Here is a 19,627-nt window from a genome sequence, read left to right on the forward strand (position 1 = left end):
TATCCCCGTCTCCTACAAGGGAAATGCATCAACCGGAGCAGCAGCCACTCGTCAAAAGGTCCTCTGTGATCTTGATATGTTTTGAGTTTTCACTCTGTTTCACATTCTTATTTGTGTTGCATCGAAATGCAGTTTGCAGGCTCTTTGCACTTTGGCACAGGTGGTACTGGTATTACTATTAGTAAAGATGGTTTTTTACAAGCGTGCATTTGCAGGAGTTGGATTTTTTTCCCAACGAAAGGAACTTTGAAAGGGTAGCTTCTAGGAATATGGCACTTGCTTCCCAAAGATGAGGCCCGAAATTCAGGGTGAGGCTAAGAAAATGGGAACAGGCTGAGGGAAAAACATTTCCAGTAACAGCAGTGGGAGCCATCCCCCAGGTCTGACTCTGGCTCTCGTGCCCTCAGTTCAACCCAGACTTGTAACAGAGTGGATGTGTTAGGATGAATTTGTAAGATTAACTGAAGAATAATCTCAAGTAGCTTTTCAGGTTTGTTTTGTTGCTACATGCAAAGTACAGGGGCTTTTCCATCCACTTGAGAAGAACAGAAAATCCCTTCATCAGCATTAGCTCTCCAAAGGGCATGATCAGAGCACAAGATTTATGGAGCACTGGAAATAGCTTTGCACCAGTCAGCATTCCCGATCCTGCACCCCTCCAGGAGCCAACAGCAACACGTTTGTTCCAAGTGATCTCACTCGCTGCTGGGTGGCATCAACAGGAGTTTCCAAGCTCTGGACTGGTGCCAATACTGGCACTGTTCACTTATAGCCCCCTTATTTTTCTAACTGGTTTGGGGACTTAATTTCATCCTTGTCCAGGAGCCCAACAACTTAGCAAGACTGAAAGTGGGGGAGCTGTTGGTAAGAGGGGACCAAATATGGAGTTGGGTTGGTTAGGGCTTTTTTTTACTGTATCCAAAGAATCCATGGAGGAAGAGATTGGAGATAGTTCCTGCTTTTCTATTCCCTATTGTCCAGAAAGGAAACCGAAGTGGTAGAGTCCTCTTGGCTTCTGAAATCAATTCCAAAAGTGCTCTGAATTGGGTGCAACACCTCTATATGAAATTTTATACAGTATTTCTGTGTAGGGCAATACAAAACTAGCACTGTAATACAAACTGTTTGGCCTTGTCATGAAATCTAAAAGGTTGCTCCGTTTGTTTGCATATATATGATAGCACTGACACAGCAGTCAGGATATCAAGGACAACAGTTCTAAAAATACAAACAAAAGCTCCAGTTATTAGTGGTAGGTTATTTTTGTTTCATTAAGAAGCTGTAGGGATTTTTGTGCTTGTGTGCTGCATCCTCTTTGTTTGTTGTGTTTGGTTGGGTTTTTTAATTCTGAAAAAAAAACCCAACCCAACCTAAAGATACTTTTTATTTAAAATAAACTCATTCTGAAGCTACATCCAGACAGCTTATCTAGTACTTCTCATGCCTGTATAAAGGCTGACTGCAGGTGCAGGTTATGCCTGGGTAGGACCACAGATTTGGAAAAAATCTGCTATGCCATAAACCCGTGAGGTCTAAATAGTGCAAGAAACGGGACAATACAAAACTGCTAACTGTAGCTGGTTCTGACATGATTACCTTACCCGCACCGATCTGGTCCCACCACTGAGTCACTGACTTAATAATGTGTGGGTAAAAGTCTGCTGTCCTCCTTTCAACTCTGCACCATTTAAATACCTTTTGGGTTGCAGTGTCCTGGAGAGGAATTTCATTGTGTTCCACATGGGGTAAGCATCATCCTAAGCAGGAGCGGTTACTGTGTTCTTTGGGGCAGGGATTAAAAAAGGAAGAGATGACTTAAAAATATGAAACATGGAGTAAAATCTAAATGTTCTTATTCCAGGAATGAGCATGTTTCTTCTGAGTTTATAAAATCAAGATATATTTCACTTAAGAATTTTTGCAGGGGGTTGGGGAAAGAGGGCTGTGTGAGAATGATGTGAAATGTCTTAAGAGTCAAAATCTCGTGCTTAATTATAATGAAAATTGGAAGCAAAGTTTTACACTATGCAAAATTGGAAGGATGGGAGCATAGGCTGGGTAGGCTGACTGTGGCGTAAGCTGTGGAAAACCCAGGCAGTGACATTGTTCATTGCCTGGAATTTGAGTCTCATTTTTATATGGAGCTCCAGATTCTGTCTATGACAGTAATCTTGCCTGGAAATCACAAATGTTTGGACCACAGTCACTGTAGGAGACTGAAGATAAAAGGAAGGCACTTTTTTTTGCCTCTAGTTACAAGAGGGAGGAAATAGAAGTAGAGGGGTGGAGAGAGGGGCATAAGCAAAGGGGGTAGCTTACTGTTGCCTTCATACTTGCAGCAGCCTTTCCTTTTGCTGAACAGGAGTTATAATTTAGTAATAATTGGTAACAGACTGTTGATGTGCTTGATCTCAAACTTTTCAGAGTTGGATTTCTGCTGCAGATGTATGGGTGTTTATGTGCTTTTTCCCACTACAACATTTGGTTTTATAAGCCCAGCACGCTTTTATGTGCATGTATAAATAGCTTGTGTTAAAATACATATATAAACACTGTATGGGTAAAAATGCTAGGCAAACTGGGTCCAGAGACAGCTGGAAGAGACAGTGGTGATGGGAAGTATTTGAGTCACTTGCAACATTGATATGAAAAAAAAATTACCGTGATACCAGAGATATTCTAGACATTATTGTAGACAGGCGTTTCAGTAGGGTGTCAGAGGGAATGTGTTATATGAGATGGAGAGGCAGTTGTGGTGATGCATCTCAAGTAAGGTAGGGATGTATACATAGGCTCCTGCTGAAGGTATGGGGCTTGTCCCTGCCATTCTTCATGGTGGAGGCTGCTCTGTGAGGTTGGTTGTACCTGAGGCTGGGACCCAGTCTTCTGTCCCTCCTTCTGAGGTACAGGATTTCCTAGCCCCCCCAGCACCCTCTCCTTATTCTCCCAGAGCTGGTGTGCCTTCATGCCTGCGGGAATCCTCACCACAGCACCCAGCTGGCAGAAGGGATGAGTGGGCCTGGCGGGAGCAAAGCCATGGGAGCATGCTGCCAGCCCTCCAGTGAGGACGGGGAAGGTGTGACATGCTGCAGGGTCAGGGGCGGGCACAGCTCTTGCACCACCAGCAGGGTCTGGGATCCAGCCTGCTCCGGTGTAGAGTCCCACTGGGACACCAGCACCTGTCCCAGTGCTGGGGCTGCCACCAGCCAGAAAGCAGCCCTGCTCCTGAGAGCCAGCAGCACCACAGCAAAGCAAAGCTCAGCCCACATCTCTGGTGACATTGTTAAAAAGGCAGCCAATGACGTCTTTTTCTGCCATCTCCATCTTGCTGCAAGCTATGAATGGCACTAACGCTCCAGCGTGCTGAACAGGCAATAATGAAAAGGCAGGGGAAAAGGGAAGCATTTGGTTCCAGTATAAGTACTGTATCTATGTTTTTAATTAAGGCTTATTTTTAAACCTTTGTTTTTCAAATTAAGTGAGTTTGCATGCTGTGTTAAACATTTTCTTACCTCACATGCACTATGATGTAGGGGCTCCTCCGCCCGGCATGGAGAATGTGGTGAGAAAAGCCTTTGGGCACAGCGGGGAGACACTCTCCCAGCAGAGGCTGTTGAAGCTGTCACACTGCCTTGATGCTGGTAGCTCTTTTCTCATCTAACTGTGCTGTGGGTCACCGTACTATCATTGCTTTCTTGGTCCTCTGTAAAAGAAGAAGAAAAACTGGAGGCCAGATCCTGTTGCACGTCTGTCTCCTGTTAGGGTGAGGAGAGCAGGCTGAGGAGCATTGGGATTACAGAATTAGGCATCCTAACCGAGTCACTTATTCACAGTGACAGCTTTGACACCAGAAGAGAGACACCGCCTGTGCCACCTTTGAAGACAGATTAGGCATGGCTTCTTAGTCGCTTGCTTTTTCTGACTTCTTTTGGAAAATCTTCTACTAATGCAGATGTCATTGATCACAGATGGGGCCCACATGGGGAGAAAAGTGTCTGGTCCCTAATTGGGAGCTCTCTGTTTATGAACCTGAGGTGGGGAAAAAAGGGCATTTGTCTTTTCCAAACAAGCGCTCAGCATGTGTTTCATTGCCAGGAATTAATCTTTTCCTGAAATTCTGCCCTGCAGCCACATTGCCTTTCTGCTCACAGAGAGCAGCAGGGATGCCCTCTGCTCTCCTAAGACTTTCATAAGCAGCACATTTGGCGCTTTCTGGGCTTCTGTATGCTTATGTAGGTAAGAGCCTCCATACTGGCTGCAGAGAAGCATGTGTTTTATTTGAAGGTGGAAGTGGAGTCATGTGGTTAGTCTGTGGGAGCTGGAGAAGAGGGATCTGATCAGGTTGCTCTTAAGCAAGGCTGTGGTACTACAGAAACTTTGTAACAGTAAGGTTCGATTTTTGTTACCTAGAACTGTGGAGGGGGAAGGATGGGGAGGAAATACATGCCCATAAATCACATTTGTAAGGGTGAGAAGGTTCAAGCCCGCACCTATTGCTAATTGAGGCTTGCACAGCTATGGGAGCACACCGCCTGACCTGCTGGCACACTTGCGAAGGTACAGCTTCAGATGCTGCCAGTTGTTCCACAGTCTGCCATTGACTAAACAACACAATTTGTTTTTTAAAACCTTGATTGGGCAACACCTCTCTTTCCTGTTGCTAAATGGAGGCAGCTGCTGCATGAGCTCTACACACAGCCCTCCATCAGTGCCGTTGCGTGGAGGAAGGGGAGATAGGGCTTGCAAACCCTTCTTCCCTGTTGCCAGCACCCCTCATAGTGCTTGATCTATGCAGAAATACAAATCAGAAAGAGTAAAATGAATTAAGAAAGTAGGATATTGCTACCAATATTACCAAAATCTAAAGTCTGATATCCTGCTAAAATTAGATTTTAAGTTGTTTTTAATGACCAGTTCATACACCAGGTTTTAAACTATTTAGACCTCTACATAGCTCTCCTCAAAATGAATTAGCTCCTGACAAAAGTTATTTTGATTAGCCAGACCATTATTACCTTAGGGTTTCCTGAATGACTGTACTACATTTTGCTGGGTTGTCAGTGGAAAGGAGGTTGTCCGAGGTGGCAGGAATTGGCATGGGGCTGCCTGTACAATCAGTGGTGTCCAACACAGAGCTTGATGGGGCTCAGTGAACTCAATCAGCCTCAGGTCCAGCTGCCCCTATCCCCACTGAACAGCAATTCCTCCCAGTGCTCAAATAAAATGCAGCACAAGTAAGGCTACAAAAAGCCATTTTTTAAAATTCGAAGTGTTATCATAATTTTGACCGTAGCTCTGGAAAATTAAGTGTATAATACTGAAAAAGAGCATTGCATTGTAAGAAACAACATTAATTGAACCTTGCCACTATAAGAGTCTCGGGGAAAAAAGGTTGCATCAAAGATGCCTGCTGCTGTGATGCTGTAATTGGGCCATGGTTTATTTGGTCCTGCAGTGTTGTCAGAGTGAGTCCTGTGAGACCTGAGAGATAGCTTAGGCTTTGAAAAGTCCAGGAGTTTTTGGTCCAAAATACAAGCTCGTTTAAGCTGTTAGACAGCTTCTTTGCTCAGTCTCCTGAGAAACCCTTGGCATACACTGTAATCACAATTACAGAGTCCTTGTCAGAATGACGAATCCATTCCACTTGCATCCAGTAGGTTTTTGGCTATTGAGTACATTTTTTCAGATTGTCAAAGTGGTACTGTGACAGCACAGTTGTAACACACATGGCTGTTTCACTGCTCCCTCTGAGCTGCTTCAGCATCCCTGATCATCTTACTTGGTTCATGAAACCAAATTTGCATGCTGAAGCATGCGTATATAGTGACATAAAAGATAGGAATGCCCACTTGAAATTCAGACTATATAGAATGAAAAGTCACTGATGCAATCTGGCTGAGGTAACTATTTCAGAGTAACTATTAAGAGTAACTATTTCAGATAAGATAGAGGAAAAAAAAATGATCATTAAATGCACTGTAAAATTGGCAATTCTTAAACTAATTCCTCCATGTTAAGCAATTATAAAACCTGGGTTTTAGTCCAAATATTGCCATGTAATATGTGGCATTGTTCCTTAATTATCTAGGAAAATGATCTAATATTTGAATCCAATTTATGTGTAGATAGGAAGAGACCAGAGATAAATGCTTTCAGATGGAACAGAACAGCATTCTGGTACCAGCTTCCTTCTTGTTAATTAAAACTAATCTGTAGTGGCAAGGCTTGGTTATTTGAAAAAGTTTCTTTGTATTTTTTCTGCTACAAATTAGACTGGAGTCTGGCCTCTGAGACTCTTAAATTAACATTTAAGATTCAAGTTGTTCTAATTTTTTTTCCATTAGGGTCTGAACCTGTATTTTATAAAGATCACATATGCCTCCTACCTTTTAGAAAGGTTCCCTTTTGTTGGACAATAGCTCTTACTGTATTTCAAATTACCCCATTTCCTAAGATCTCTAAGTATGTTGCTTTTGTTCAGTGATTTAGATTTGTTGTCTCATGGCGCCTTTTAAATTGGATCCAGCTATTAGCAAAATGCACTCATTTTCCCTGAAGCTAGTCTTCCATTCTGCAGACCAAAGGCTTAGTAAACTCCAACTTTTTTCTCCCTTTAATAAAGGCATGGTTTAAATTACTTGCTTTCTATATCTTATTTGTAGACCTCAGAAGTAAAATATTTATTCTTTGCTTGCATACATTTGATTGAGAACATCAGCAAGCTAGATGATTACAATATAAAATATAAAGCTTTCTGTGAGGATGTTTGCTTTAGGCTTGTCTGGTCATTTGTGTGGGGCAGGGGAGAATAATATGGATTAGGCAAAGTAATTTATCACCTGGGTCAGATTTTTTTTTTTTTTTTTTTGCTTTAAATTAAGGCTTGTTCAAAATAGTTTAAAAGTCTTGTTTTTCAGGTATGTCACTGCGAGCTTTTTTGAAAGTCAAGCTACATATTTGATGCCTTAGATGCGTTTCGTCAGTCAGCTTCAAGCACTGTTTCCCAAAAGGTCTTGGCCTAGGTTGCTAAAACAAAGAGACTGTCTTAGAGCTGGATTATTAGTATATTTTACATAAGTATTTATTACATATAATCTCATGCAACAGCTTGCATTCTCTGAAAACAGACTAAAACAGCATAGTTTTGGTTTCTCATCATCTTCCATTGCACTGTCAAAATACAGGAAATGTTTGAGTCGCAAATAATACTGTGTAGTATGGTGTATTTTTCTTAAAATGGGATTAAAAGATAATATGAGGCCATTAGAATTATTTGTAGAAGCTGCTGCTCCTAAATATGGGACTCTCTGCTACCTGACAGGAGCATCCTTTCAAGACATTTCATCTAGATGCTAGCCAATATGTAGATTTAGATGTGGTTGATGTTTATGAAAATGTTAAGAGCTGGTTTCCAAATTTCTTACCTGAGACAGTGAGTGTCTCAGTGTCTTCCTGCCACCAAACTGTGCCTCAGAAATACACTACTAATATGTATAGTGTCTTGCAAAACTCACAGTTACAATCTTCATTTAGCCTAAAAAGCTGGTAATGGAGATGTCTGCACCAGCTGCAAAAGCAGGGCGGGAGGAAAGAACAATTTCCAGGCAATGAGGATCCATCCACAAGAAACCTGAAGTCTCCGCCAGACCTCCATCACTCCCCCAGCCACCCCTCCCCATCCTCAGGAGTACCAGCCATCAGTGATGGGCTCAGAAGTACAGCTCTCAGCCCGGAATCAGAGGCTGAGAAAATAAATTGCATTTCCAACTTTGGCACGTGGGTCCCTGCAGCTGCCAAGCCAGTAAGAGCGTGGGTGGGTGGTTACAGGTGCTGCTTCAGGTCCAGACAAAGTTGTATATGCTGTCTGCCAGCAGTAACAGGAAAGATTGTTGTAGATTACTTTTCAGGTTTACTTTATATTGTTTATGGTGTAACCAGCCAAAATGACATATGGTGTGCATCTCTGAACCGTGCAGAAGAGCACAGAGAAACGTGCAGAGAGAAAACTGGGAGAGGACTAATGAATTCTTATTTTTGCCACTGAGTATTTGCTCCTGGGAAGAACAGAAAAGCCAAGAAGAGCATACACAGGATGCGGTATGGTTAGCTCAGTCCAACCACACACTACTTAGTTTTCAAAATTTCCTTTCAAGACTGGTTTGTTGAAAGTGGCTGTGCACATGACTCATTCATTAGGCTGTGAAGCTGTGGGGCCCATTTTACTTTTCCTGCTCTGAGCATTGGATGAGACGTTGGGAACTGAGTTTATTTTTTTCTGTCCCTCTCTTATGTGAATAAAATTCTCATGTTTGTGGTATCAGCCTAGGGTGTGGATTATACTAGAAAAATTACTTCTTTATAGTGTGCTGAGAAATGGCTGTGTTTGCTTTAGCTGCAGTTCATGTTGCATGGCCATCTACAAGCTGCACTGCATCGGGGGGCGTGAGGAGCAGAAGGGGAACCAATGTATCTGTTCGGTCCAAGTGGCAGTGAAGATCTCAGTGCCAGCCTTGTACAGGTCACCCCCTGCCCTTCCTGCTCTCGGAGCCAGCCTTGACTTCCGTGCTCAGCTTACTGGGCTCCCTTACCAGACGTGGGGGAGCCGGCAGGGCCCACCACCCTCCTGCTTTCACAGACGCTTCAGCAGCACCTGGTTCCCCTGCAGTTTTCCCTGCCGCGAGAGCATTTGGGGCTTTTTCGGAAAACAGGCAGCAAACGTGTAACCCGAGGGTAACAGACATGCTGCCCTAAACTGGCAAAGCGCCAGAATTTCATTTTCCAGTCCTGGAAAAGTGCCGGGATTTGTACTTGCTCTGGGAAAGAAGGGGAAAAAAATGAAAGAGAGAAAGAAAGGTGTGTGCTATCCCAGATCTCACTCAATAAATAAATATTCTTCTTTAAAACTCTCTGAAAGGAGATTGCCAAGAACAGGAACCCTATGGAGGAAGGAACAAATAAGGAAACAGGCACAGCTTAATTTTCGTGTTTTCCAAAGTCATTGGGATTCAGATGATCAGGTCATGATACAAAAGTAAGGCAGACATACACAACATTAGTATGTGAGGAAGTACAACCACATGAACTTCTGCTCTCCATGCAGCTATGATGGTTGCACCAGGAAAGGCAGGTTGGGGACAGGACAGGTGTGTGCTGCACAAGCCAAGTCCTTGCTTATTGGAAGTACTGAGAAATTTAAGTCCTAAAGTTTTACGACCTCCTCCTTTAGAAACAGTAAATATTTTAATAAATGCAGGGGAAAAAACAGCTTCACCAGGAATTATGCAGAGAGCCCCAAATATTCTCTCTGAAGGCACAGTTTGCGATCTTGAGTAGACAGGGAAACTGAACTTGATTGCTTACCTCCTGGCTAAGTGCTGTAGCTGCTGGACCATGAGATGTAGATGAGCAGTAATCATAGGAGAGGACCACAGTCCCTTTCTCCTCCATATGTTTCTCATGCATGATATGCAAATACCTAAGGAATTTGTTTCATTTTTTTTAATATATGACAGAAGGTGCAGAATAAAGTGTATCAGATGAAGATATACAACCTTTTAAATGTGTTTGTATTCTGTATTAACTCACTTTACAGATGTAATTTTTGAGCCTTGAAGATTTGATTCAGGCATGGAGCTGCTTGGTGCTCTGAGAAACACTCTGTAACGAAGCTGGATTTCCTGGGAAGATATACTGGTGAAATGTTTAGTGTTTCCAGGGAGAATCAGCAGCTGGGAAGGGTTTTGAAGTTCTGCATTATGGATATGGGCATCTACAGCAAAGTGAATTGAATCTTGGAAAGCTATTTACTTCTGTAGATTTAGCTCTGGTTCCACTTGCAGGAATCTTAACAGCTGTTATTTTGTCAGCAAAAAGGTTTAAGAGACAGCTTGCTTTCCCTACCACGCATTGCAGTGTATCTTACATGCTGCGAGTGCAAACTCCACTCAGCCACAAAACCCCTAACCGTTTTATTTCATTCATAAGTCGTGTTCAAACTATTTCATGTAAGAGATCAGATGGAAAGAGATATCAGGTACCCAAAAAGGACTCTTCTGGGACCTGTGAGCATTTATCATGTGTTAATTATGCTAATGCATTAACATCTAATTACATATGTCTGTGAAATTTTTCCCGAGACATAAAGTTGGCAAAGACTAGGATGACAAGGAAAGTATATCCAGATACCTTATTTCCAAAAGCAAAAGTATACTTAGGTGTGACTTTTTTCCCTCCCTTTCTGGCATCCGTTTTCAATGTTACCAGTAAATCTATCATTCAGAAAAAGGTTCATGTTCAGTTACTTGATATGAGCACAATTTGGACTCAGTTTTGAAAAATATTAGAACTGCTAACATTTTACTGTTGCTATGAAAGGTGATTGTTATTAGGTGTCCTGTAATTTGAAAGATGGTAAGGACAAAGGTTGAAGTAAAAGGATTGGGTGGGGAGTGGGAGCGGTTTATTACACTTGACTGTTTTCCTTTGGGATCAGTGCTGAGCTACTAATGGAATATAAAATGTTAGTTTGATCACTGCCTACAACAGAGGAAGCCTTGCTGGAGAGTAAGGTGATGCTTATACCACAAGAGTGGCTAAGAACAAAGTCAGAAATTTAAAGACAACAAAAACCCATATGTAATTCACGTTCACACTACTTAAAATATTTTTTAATTGTGATTTACTTGAAAATTTCCTTACTTTTCATTACAGTATGTTAATTACCAGTTTTGTCAATGTGCATTTGGTAGAACAGCCCGGTTTTTTAACTGTAGATGGATTTTAAACACTTTTTAAGGTGCTTAAAATCTATTACAGGCAAAGATATGGTGGCAAAACTGTGTTTCATTTACCGGAAAGCTCTCTGTTTCATGATGTCATTTCTAACTCTTTTGGCATGGATTTAGCATTGCTACAGAATTATATTTAAGCCTTTTTATCAGAGTATACACTTACATAGGAGAAATTATCAGTTATATCTTGTTCCTTCCAGATGTTGGCAGTCTTAATCTCCCTCCCCTCCCACCTTCTAACAGTATAAAAGAAATTACCTCTAACCTAACTTAAAGGGAAAAAAAGTCAAGACTGGAAACAGTGGAGGTGAAGATGCTGCAGATCTGTGCCCGTATCTGGGTTAGTTTACTAACATGGAACCAGGAGTTTGTCTTTGGGTGTTCTGGGTTTGCAGAGCCCAGGCTCACACACAGAGAGCGCTGCATCTCTGTCCAGCTTATTGATCAGTGTCGAGAGGCATCTGCCTGGCTGTGGGAAAAATACTCCAACCCACCAAAAAACCCAAACCCAACAACAACAACAAACCCAAACTGGTTAGAGATATATTGTTTATCAATACTCACACAATACTCATACAATAAAATACAGGGTTTTTGGGTAGTTTTTTTTGCTCTTCCCAATACTTTTTTTTTCTAATATTTTTTCTCTTCCCAAAGGTTCGTCATCGGTGGTGTGAACTTGTTGTTAAACACAAGTACGTGCCTGGGTATGGAGATGTTGAGACATTTCTCAGAGAAGATCAGGTCAGTTACATGTAATTAGTGTTTTCAAAATAATCAACTTTTTGACACCTCAGTGTGAAACTAAAAAATTATTTTAATATATTTTCTTCCTGCACTTTGCCAAAAGCTTGAATGTGTATTCAGTTTTTGCCTTTCCCCCCCATTAAACACTGTAGTTTAAGGAAGCCACCTAGGGGTATTCAACCCCACCTAAGCATGCTGAGTGGTGAAATAGGATAAATTCCCTCCTCTCCTTCCATTATGCAAGCCAGAGGTAGCAATGACCCTAGGAAGATACTTCCCAGCACTGGTTTCTTTTGCGGCATGACAAAGGCAAGTCTAGCTGTGAATGTTAACGCATGTAGATATGAGCTAGGTGCAAAGTAGTCATGTGGTGACTTCAGTTTTCAAGACAACGTCCAGAAGGAGAAGCATAGCACAACGATATACCTTTCCCATGGTTAGGGAAATGATACCAGAACATTTTGAAGGTCTTAAAAGACTAGCCATACATGATGTCTTTAGTATGGCTTTTTATCTACGCAATTATGAACTTACAATTCTAATTTACCTCTGCCTTGTTCTTTCGATTTCACACTTATTTATTTTTATTCACTATGAACTGTATAAAATAAAGATAATCACTGCCTAGGATGACTGTTATCTATTTAAGATGATGTAAAAAATAGAAAATATTGCAAGATATGTTAAAGTCTAGGCAAGATATTAGTGTCTGTACCTTTTATGTTGACAATGAACAAAGCCATGTACAGCCAATGAAGTTTTTGTGTTTTCAGCCAAAAATATTTTGTCACAACAGCACAATAAAGTTATTGCAGTCTCAATAAAGCTTCAGAGCTTTCTTCCAGCTCTGAAGTATACCTCCTATTTATATCCCAGCCGATAAACAGGCCCCAGACTTCCTGGCAAGCTCTTCATTTTATTTAAAAAAAAAAAAAAAAAAGAAAGAAAAAAAAGCTTAAAATAACGTTATTTATGAAAATAAGGAATTTATATATTGTGCATATTTTAATCCTATGAAAAGATGGAGATAACCACCAGCAGAAGTCTGGGGGAGGCGGGAAATCCTTGAATTCATAAAACCAAACATACTGAATAGCATTATGTTTGGAACAGATACTATGCCACATAAAGACTTAACAGTTTCTGCAGTGCAGCGAAATAATTTTTGCAACTTTTTTTTTATGGAATCTTCAGTATCTTTCATTTCATGTACTCCAGCAGTGCATACAGTTTATGGTATGACTAGCTACTGGAGTGATTACAACTGAAATCAGAGCAGTTCCATGTCCTTACTGATCATGAAAGACCTGGCTTTTTTTAAAGTCTGTGAAAAATGCAAATGTGACTATTTAAATCCTTTTCAGGACTACAAAACCTGAGTGTGTTTACTGCGTGTTGATATTTAGGCTTGGGGGAAATTATTAACACTGGGTAGAGAAGGTAATTCCTATGTGTAACAAAATTACAACATTTTGAAATTCTCCATGAAAGCGGGTGGAGCCCAGCTCTAAGGCTGTGTGCATGCCTGGTGTGGCTGCCAGACCCTGAAGCAGCTGCAGACCCTGGAAATCTGAGTTCTTGGGTCTCTGGATAGAAGAGAGCACTCTTAGGGGACCGGCAACAAGACTAGCAGGTTTCTACAACTTTTTCCTTTAATTTCAGACTTTGTTCAACATCAAATTTCCCTTCTTGTTGAAGCTAATTTTTTTAAGGCTTACCAGCCAATGCTAGAAGTTGTGAGGAATAGTATTAAAAATTGTTTTTTCAATGCTGTTCAAATTTTTCCTCTCCTGCAACAGCCCAAACGTTAAGCACAACTGTAAAAGTCAGTGTGCTAAGCTGCTAATATTTTGTCACATGTGTAATCATATTTTGATAACTACATCTTAACGCTTACTGAATTCCTGTAATTAGGTGAAAAGATGATTGTATCATAAGAAAAAATTGGCAATCCCCAATGTGTTTCCCATTAGCACTGTTAGACAGTTCTTTTCTACCTCCTGTTGAAGGGGCCCAGATCTCAGAGCCCCCACGTGCCCTGTTATCTTTCTTCATAGCTGCTATGTCCAGCATGAGTAGTTAGCAAAAGCCTGCCTTCTTACCAAACCAGGATTTGTTCATCTTCAGCTGCATCTCAGCTGTAAAGAGAAGAGTCTGAAACACAGACGAGATCGCATTCATCTGATGTCGAGTTACAGAATTGCCAAATGGGAATTTTAGAGTGTACTGTTTCAGTTGATGTCCTTTTCATATGTGTGTATGTGTGTAAACATCCCAATTGGAAAGAAAATGTGTATCTCATTGAAGGAAGGGCAAGCTGTTTTCTTAAGGGGCATTTGAAAATATTTCAGGTAGTGGATAAAAGAAAACAGATTTCAACTTGAAAAGTGGCAAGAAGAATGAAGTGAGAAATCATTTTCTTGTCACAACATAACATATACCTCATACATTTATATTCTGTTCTTACATACTCAATACACCATACAGACAACCATCCTCAGGCTAATGAGACCGAGAGAAGGATGGGTGGGGGGGCAGGGTAGGTGTTATATAGAGTATATGGTATTTTCTGTGTTTTGAGTTGTCTGTTTTATTTTGGTTTTAATTAATTGAGCACTAGGAGACCAATGGAATGACACCAGCTAACCAGTCATTACTGGTGATAGGATGCCTGTATGTTCTGTTCCTCTTTCAGGCAATGGGTGTGTATCTCTATGGTGAATTAATGGTGAATGAAGATGCGAAACAACAAGAACTTGCACATAAATGCTTTGCTGCAGCACAAGAACATATGGATGCGTCCTCAGCCAAAGTGGTTGCAGAGATGTTATTCTAAAGAGGTGATTTTTCTTTTTAAATTAAACACCCTGATTTTGCACAGCTCACTAAATGTAGTAAACTTTGGCATACCATACAGCTTGTGGCTGCTTAGCTCCAGAAGTAACTCTTGTTAAATATCTTGCCTTTTTTTTTTCTGTTTTTTTAAGCCCAGATGCTGAAGCAGTGAGTTAGATATGTGTAGGCACTAGCTGGAGAGCATGGAGCATGGCTATGTTGTAAACTTTGTAATGGACTGTACAAGAGGCAACTGTAAGTCCAAATGGCCAGAGAAGGCCAGGGTCCACCTGCAGTTATTTCCTATTCTGTATTCTTAACTCTGCTTACAGAACTCGCAATTGTGCAAGGAGCATTTCTGTTTAACTGCCTGTTGACTTGATAGTCAGCACAGTCTTTGAAAAGAATCTGAGCCCACTGTGGAAGTATGAAGCTGTGCACTTGGAAGCAGATCTGAATCATGTGAGAACAAGCTGATAATTCAAATGTTTTTGTGTTAAGTGTAGTGAGGCCTTTGAACACTGATTACAAGGTAAGAAGAGTAGCCTTGTCATGAAGAAGCTGCTTAATATCATACATAATCTACTTTGTTTGTGAACTTAATGGGGAGGAATGAAGAGAGAAAAAGCAGAATTGCAAGAAATGATCATAAAATGAAGATTGCTGCAGGCTATAAACTGGTAATTTGCAAAGATATTGTCCGTTTCTCAGTCTGTTTGAGTAGCCAGAGGTAACCTTACAGTGTGTGTACTTGCATGTTTAACACATAGCCAATTAGACTGGTATGAAGGTCTCTTCCAGTACAGCGTACCTCATATTTTTGCTTAATGATATAACTCATCTGCCAGATTGATTGCCTTGGTTGTTCACATAACTTTACAGTTGATTTGTGGTATCAAAATTCAGATGTCTAATTTAGCAAAATCATCATTTTCTAATCGGTATTGAGCAGAAATCTTATTTTCTCCTGTTCAAGCCTGTACACGTAGCAGTACTTGATAGTGAGTTTCACTTGAATTTCAGGTGTTTACTTTATTTCTATGGCATACTGCAGATAGATACTAAAAAAGCATGCTTGTTTATGGACCAGCTTGTTGTTCTTCTGTATAGATAAGAACTGTGCCTGCCACGAAAACTTTTTGGGAAAAGTGGACTAGACTGTAGAGTACCAGGACATCAGTTATGGGGTAGGAGGTTTGCTTTCTAAAACAGGTAGGGCTAAGAGACTTCCTTATGTGCTCTGAGTTATCAAGGACCCTCAGGAATTTGAGTTCTGTTCAACAATTTTTAGTCTGGTAGATAGATACCTCCAAGTGTCTGAAGGCCACAAACATTGAGATGCAGTTTGTTCTGGTACTGCTGAACTTGGAACTGTCTTCCTGTAGTCCCTTCAATAATAAAATAAAAATAAAAATTTCTACAAGCTTCTGGTGGTAAGTACCTAGTACAGGAAAATTAGATGGTATGTATGTGTTAGCGTTAGTCTAGACTTGCCTGTTCGACTTTTCAGACAGACTTGAAGTGCATGGTGAGCTGTAACATAAAATCTAAAGATACTGTTATGAGAACAACACTCTGTGTGACTGCACAGCTTTCTTTTAATGTTGTGGCTGTTTGGGTTCCTGGCATGATGATTTGTGATTTAAGATTAAAATCACATTGCCAGGGATTACCACACAGCCATGACCACAGCTGCTAGTATGAAACTCAGCATAACTGTGCGATCCGTGCACAGCGTGGAATCCTCTCCCTCCATTAAACAAAAAAAACCCCAAAAAACAAAAAAAAAAAACCAAACCAAAACAAAAAAAAAAAACAAACAAAAAAAAAAAACAAAAACAAAAAAAAACCCAAAAAAAAAAAAGAGGAAAGCAGCAGATGCATCACGGAAGAACCTCAGCTGATAATTAGCTGTACTGAGACGGAGACCTCTCTGGCAAGGTGCAGAGCTTAGCTGATTGGTGAACAGTGATTGTTTCCCTCTTTGTTCACAGTGGCTAAGTTCTGCCCCTGAGGAGAAGGGGAGAGGAGACTTTGCTTAATGCCAGCCTGCGCATGGCGGAGAGTGTTTACTGGCTGAGATACATTGCTGCTGAATGGGCAGACTTACAATAAATGTGTGTGTGTGAGATGCAGCATATCGAGGATAAGAGGCAGGGGTCACTTGGGGAGGACGCCTGGTTTTAGTTGAGAATAAATAGCACTCCTTAAATTCTTGTTCTGACTGCAAAGTAAGGCATCACCTAAAGTAATTTGGTTACCGTGCTTTTCTAAAGGTCAGAAGAAATAAATGTTTGTGACTTTAAACTGGAATTGTCTATAAAGCTTTGTTTTGTAGTCTTCTCTTTAATGGATGCTGTCTCTGCAGTTGTAGCTTAGCACTGTGTGTCCTTTGCAGGAAATGGTTGTTTCCGACTGGAGCTGCCACTTACAGCTGCTGCTGTTGTTCCAGGCTGTTGATGGACCCGTCCTCCGGTGCCTACTGAGCTGATATCAGTTCTGATTTTACACACTGGCTCAGTTCAGCAGGAACAGGAGTCGAGCCCTAGAGCAAAAAAAGATGTACCTTTTTTAAGAGCCTTTGAGAAATTTTGTTACTATTTTCTCTCAAAAACCGAATATACGTTATAATGTCCTGATGTTAAACACTAGATGGCCTAAGGTGGAAAAGCTACCTCCGTACTGTTTAGAGAACTGTTGGCTTAAGATGAGAAAGTATGTGGATATGTAGAACATCACACAGTATTGCTCTGGTAATGGACCTCCAGGTGTATTTTCAGTGTAACCAGCTAATAACCAAGAGAATGTGTTTGCACTATTGGATCTTCCCTGTTTTCTCCAGACCTTGTTGTGGTAGCTCTAGAAATCTAAAGCAATCATTGCAAACTCTGTAACCACAGTTATGCTCTACTGCTAACCTAAAAAATAACACAATTTGGAAAGCTGGGGTAATCAAGAATGCACAGATAGTCCTTTATTGTGACAGAGTAATAAAACTTTTACTGCTGTTTCCATTGCAGGAAAGATCACAGAGAAACTCTTTTAATATATTCCCCGATGGTACTAGGATTTCATTGACCCAAGACATCAAAGGAAGGATTATGTGACTGCTAAAACAATCGGCTGACAGAAACATTTACCTTTCAGTATTTATGTCCTCTAGGGGGTCACTGTAACCAAGAATGCAGGCACACAAAACAAACTACACACACACACACGTGTACATTACTGAGGCTTTAGGTAGTTCTTTGATACAAGAAAATTTGGGTTCATTGCAGTTTGCAGATGCCAAGGACTCTTGATTTGAATGATTTTATGCACTTCACTAATTTGGCCAACATTAGTAATTTCTGAAGTTTGATGAAACTGTATTCTGTACTTAAAATTTCATTTGTAACTTATATACCAAAGTAAAAAGCCAATATAAAATTAGTGGGAGCTGGGGTGGGGCTGGGGAGGTTAAATGGAAGCTGAAATAAACTTTGAAAAGTGACTAGCCATCCTCCTGGTGATGGGATTGGACTGAAGGAAAACGAAGATCAACATTCTCTCTCTGTCTTGTTTAGGTTAACTTCTACCAGAAATGTCAGACCTTCCATTTTCTGAAAATGTCTTCCATACCTCTGTGCTGCTTCTTTTGCACAGTGAGATATCAAGTGTAGCTCTTCTTTCCTAGGAACGTACTGCTCCACTGATCAGAAGACATCTTAATTTTTCCTTTTAGAGAGTAAGGATTTAAAACACAAAAATTTGTGAACATACTTTCTTTGTACGCTATTGTTTTGCATCAAATGCCGTTGTAAAAATAAATACTCTTTTCAAGTATGTGTGGTCTTTCCATTGCACGGTGCTTCAATACTTCAAATTTACAAACTTAGGAAAAAGAATGACCCCATTTCTGCTTTTGCAGTAGGAGAGAAGCAGCTGAAAGTCATTAGTTAATGAAAATTAACAAGAAAAATTAAATGTGGTAATTTTTTTTAAAGTTCTTGTGCTTAGAATCTAAAGTAAGAGCCTGCCTCAACAGTGACTTTGGTCCAAAGAGTACAGTTCCTCTTTACCTCACCACATTTTCTGACCTCCCCCTTTCTAGGGACACAGTGTCAGTACCTAAATTACAGAACACTCAGCAACTTCTTTCAAATGCAGCAAGAGTTGGGAAGTTGCCCAAGAACACACTGAGATACCACCATGACGTCTAATGTAGTTACACTCACAGATGTACTTATTAAGGGATCCTGTTCATAAAAGAGTTACGCTTCATTTCACAGGTTTTTCTGCAAAGGTCAGCACAGGAAACGGGCTTGGTTTTTGCTTTTTCCATTGTGTTAGGGAAAGAACCCAGAGCTGGATAAGGTTCTTTCACAAGACATGCAGAAATCAAAGATACTGTAAGACTGTTCATAGGCAGTACTGCTAAAACTATATGGCAGGTAAGGTATTCCACACATTTGCAAATATTGCCAAATTTTTGTTCTTTCAAAACTTTTCTTACCTTTTCTTTAGAATATTGAGCACAGTAGTAGTTTATTTTGCTTGCTACAACTGTTCCAGTCTGTCTCAGCAGTATTAACGTGAGAATGAACTTGAACATTGATTCCCTCACAACAAATTTGTGATCCATCATGCATTACAGCAACTGAGAAAAATCAACAGAAAATAGAACACTAACACCAAACAATCTAAAAAATGTCAAAGAGGTGGCAGCCCTGGCCCTGTATCTAGGCTGGTATGACCTTTTGTTGCTTTTATTGTCATTTATTAATCCAAGCATTGCTAAATGGAGCGAGGCTCTAGATTAAGAAGGAAGCTAAAGGTGGCTTCAAATAGTTACTGTCACTGTAACTCATCAGAAGTAGAAAAGGAGACTCCTGTATGTATTACCCAGTAGCTTCAGTAACATGATATAAGCATTACTATCAGTTTAAAATCCTTCTGAATCATGTAAAAAGCTCTGAGAGTGAACCATACAAAGTGTGGTTAAATTTAATTTAACTATTTAAGTTTTTAATAGGCTCTATTGAGACCTTAGCAGAAAACAACCCAACCCAACATTAGCACTGTTCATTTTACTCAAGCTTCTCCCAAGATGGGTGTTATAATTTCCTGAGAGGAGGAAGTTGTACATTCTAATTATAGTAAATAAAGCAAACAACAAAAAAATCATTTTCCAAACTTACTGTCACTAAAATCATTACTGGAAGTGATGTTTTATCAAATTCTACCTCTATCCAGACTTGACCAAAATCCAGTGA

The 19,627-nt window shown here is 40.4% G+C and overlaps 1 protein-coding gene across 1 annotated transcript in view; it reads left to right on the forward strand.

The window, feature by feature from the left end:
- The window catches only part of AOPEP (aminopeptidase O (putative)), a 195,408-nt gene extending 177,212 nt beyond the window's left edge, over positions 1–18,196 (forward strand). Inside the window, exons 14-16 of the mRNA XM_074165976.1 lie at positions 11,448–11,534; positions 14,233–14,377; positions 17,393–18,196. Of these exons, the coding sequence (XP_074022077.1) occupies positions 11,448–11,534; positions 14,233–14,373 (228 nt within the window). The 3' untranslated portion in view covers positions 14,374–14,377; positions 17,393–18,196. The remainder of the gene's footprint in view (positions 1–11,447; positions 11,535–14,232; positions 14,378–17,392) is intronic.
- Positions 18,197–19,627: the final 1,431 nt, after the last annotated feature.

Source organism: Numenius arquata, chromosome Z, assembly GCF_964106895.1.
Source record: "Numenius arquata chromosome Z, bNumArq3.hap1.1, whole genome shotgun sequence".
In the NCBI taxonomy this organism is placed as follows: domain Eukaryota; kingdom Metazoa; phylum Chordata; class Aves; order Charadriiformes; family Scolopacidae; genus Numenius; species Numenius arquata.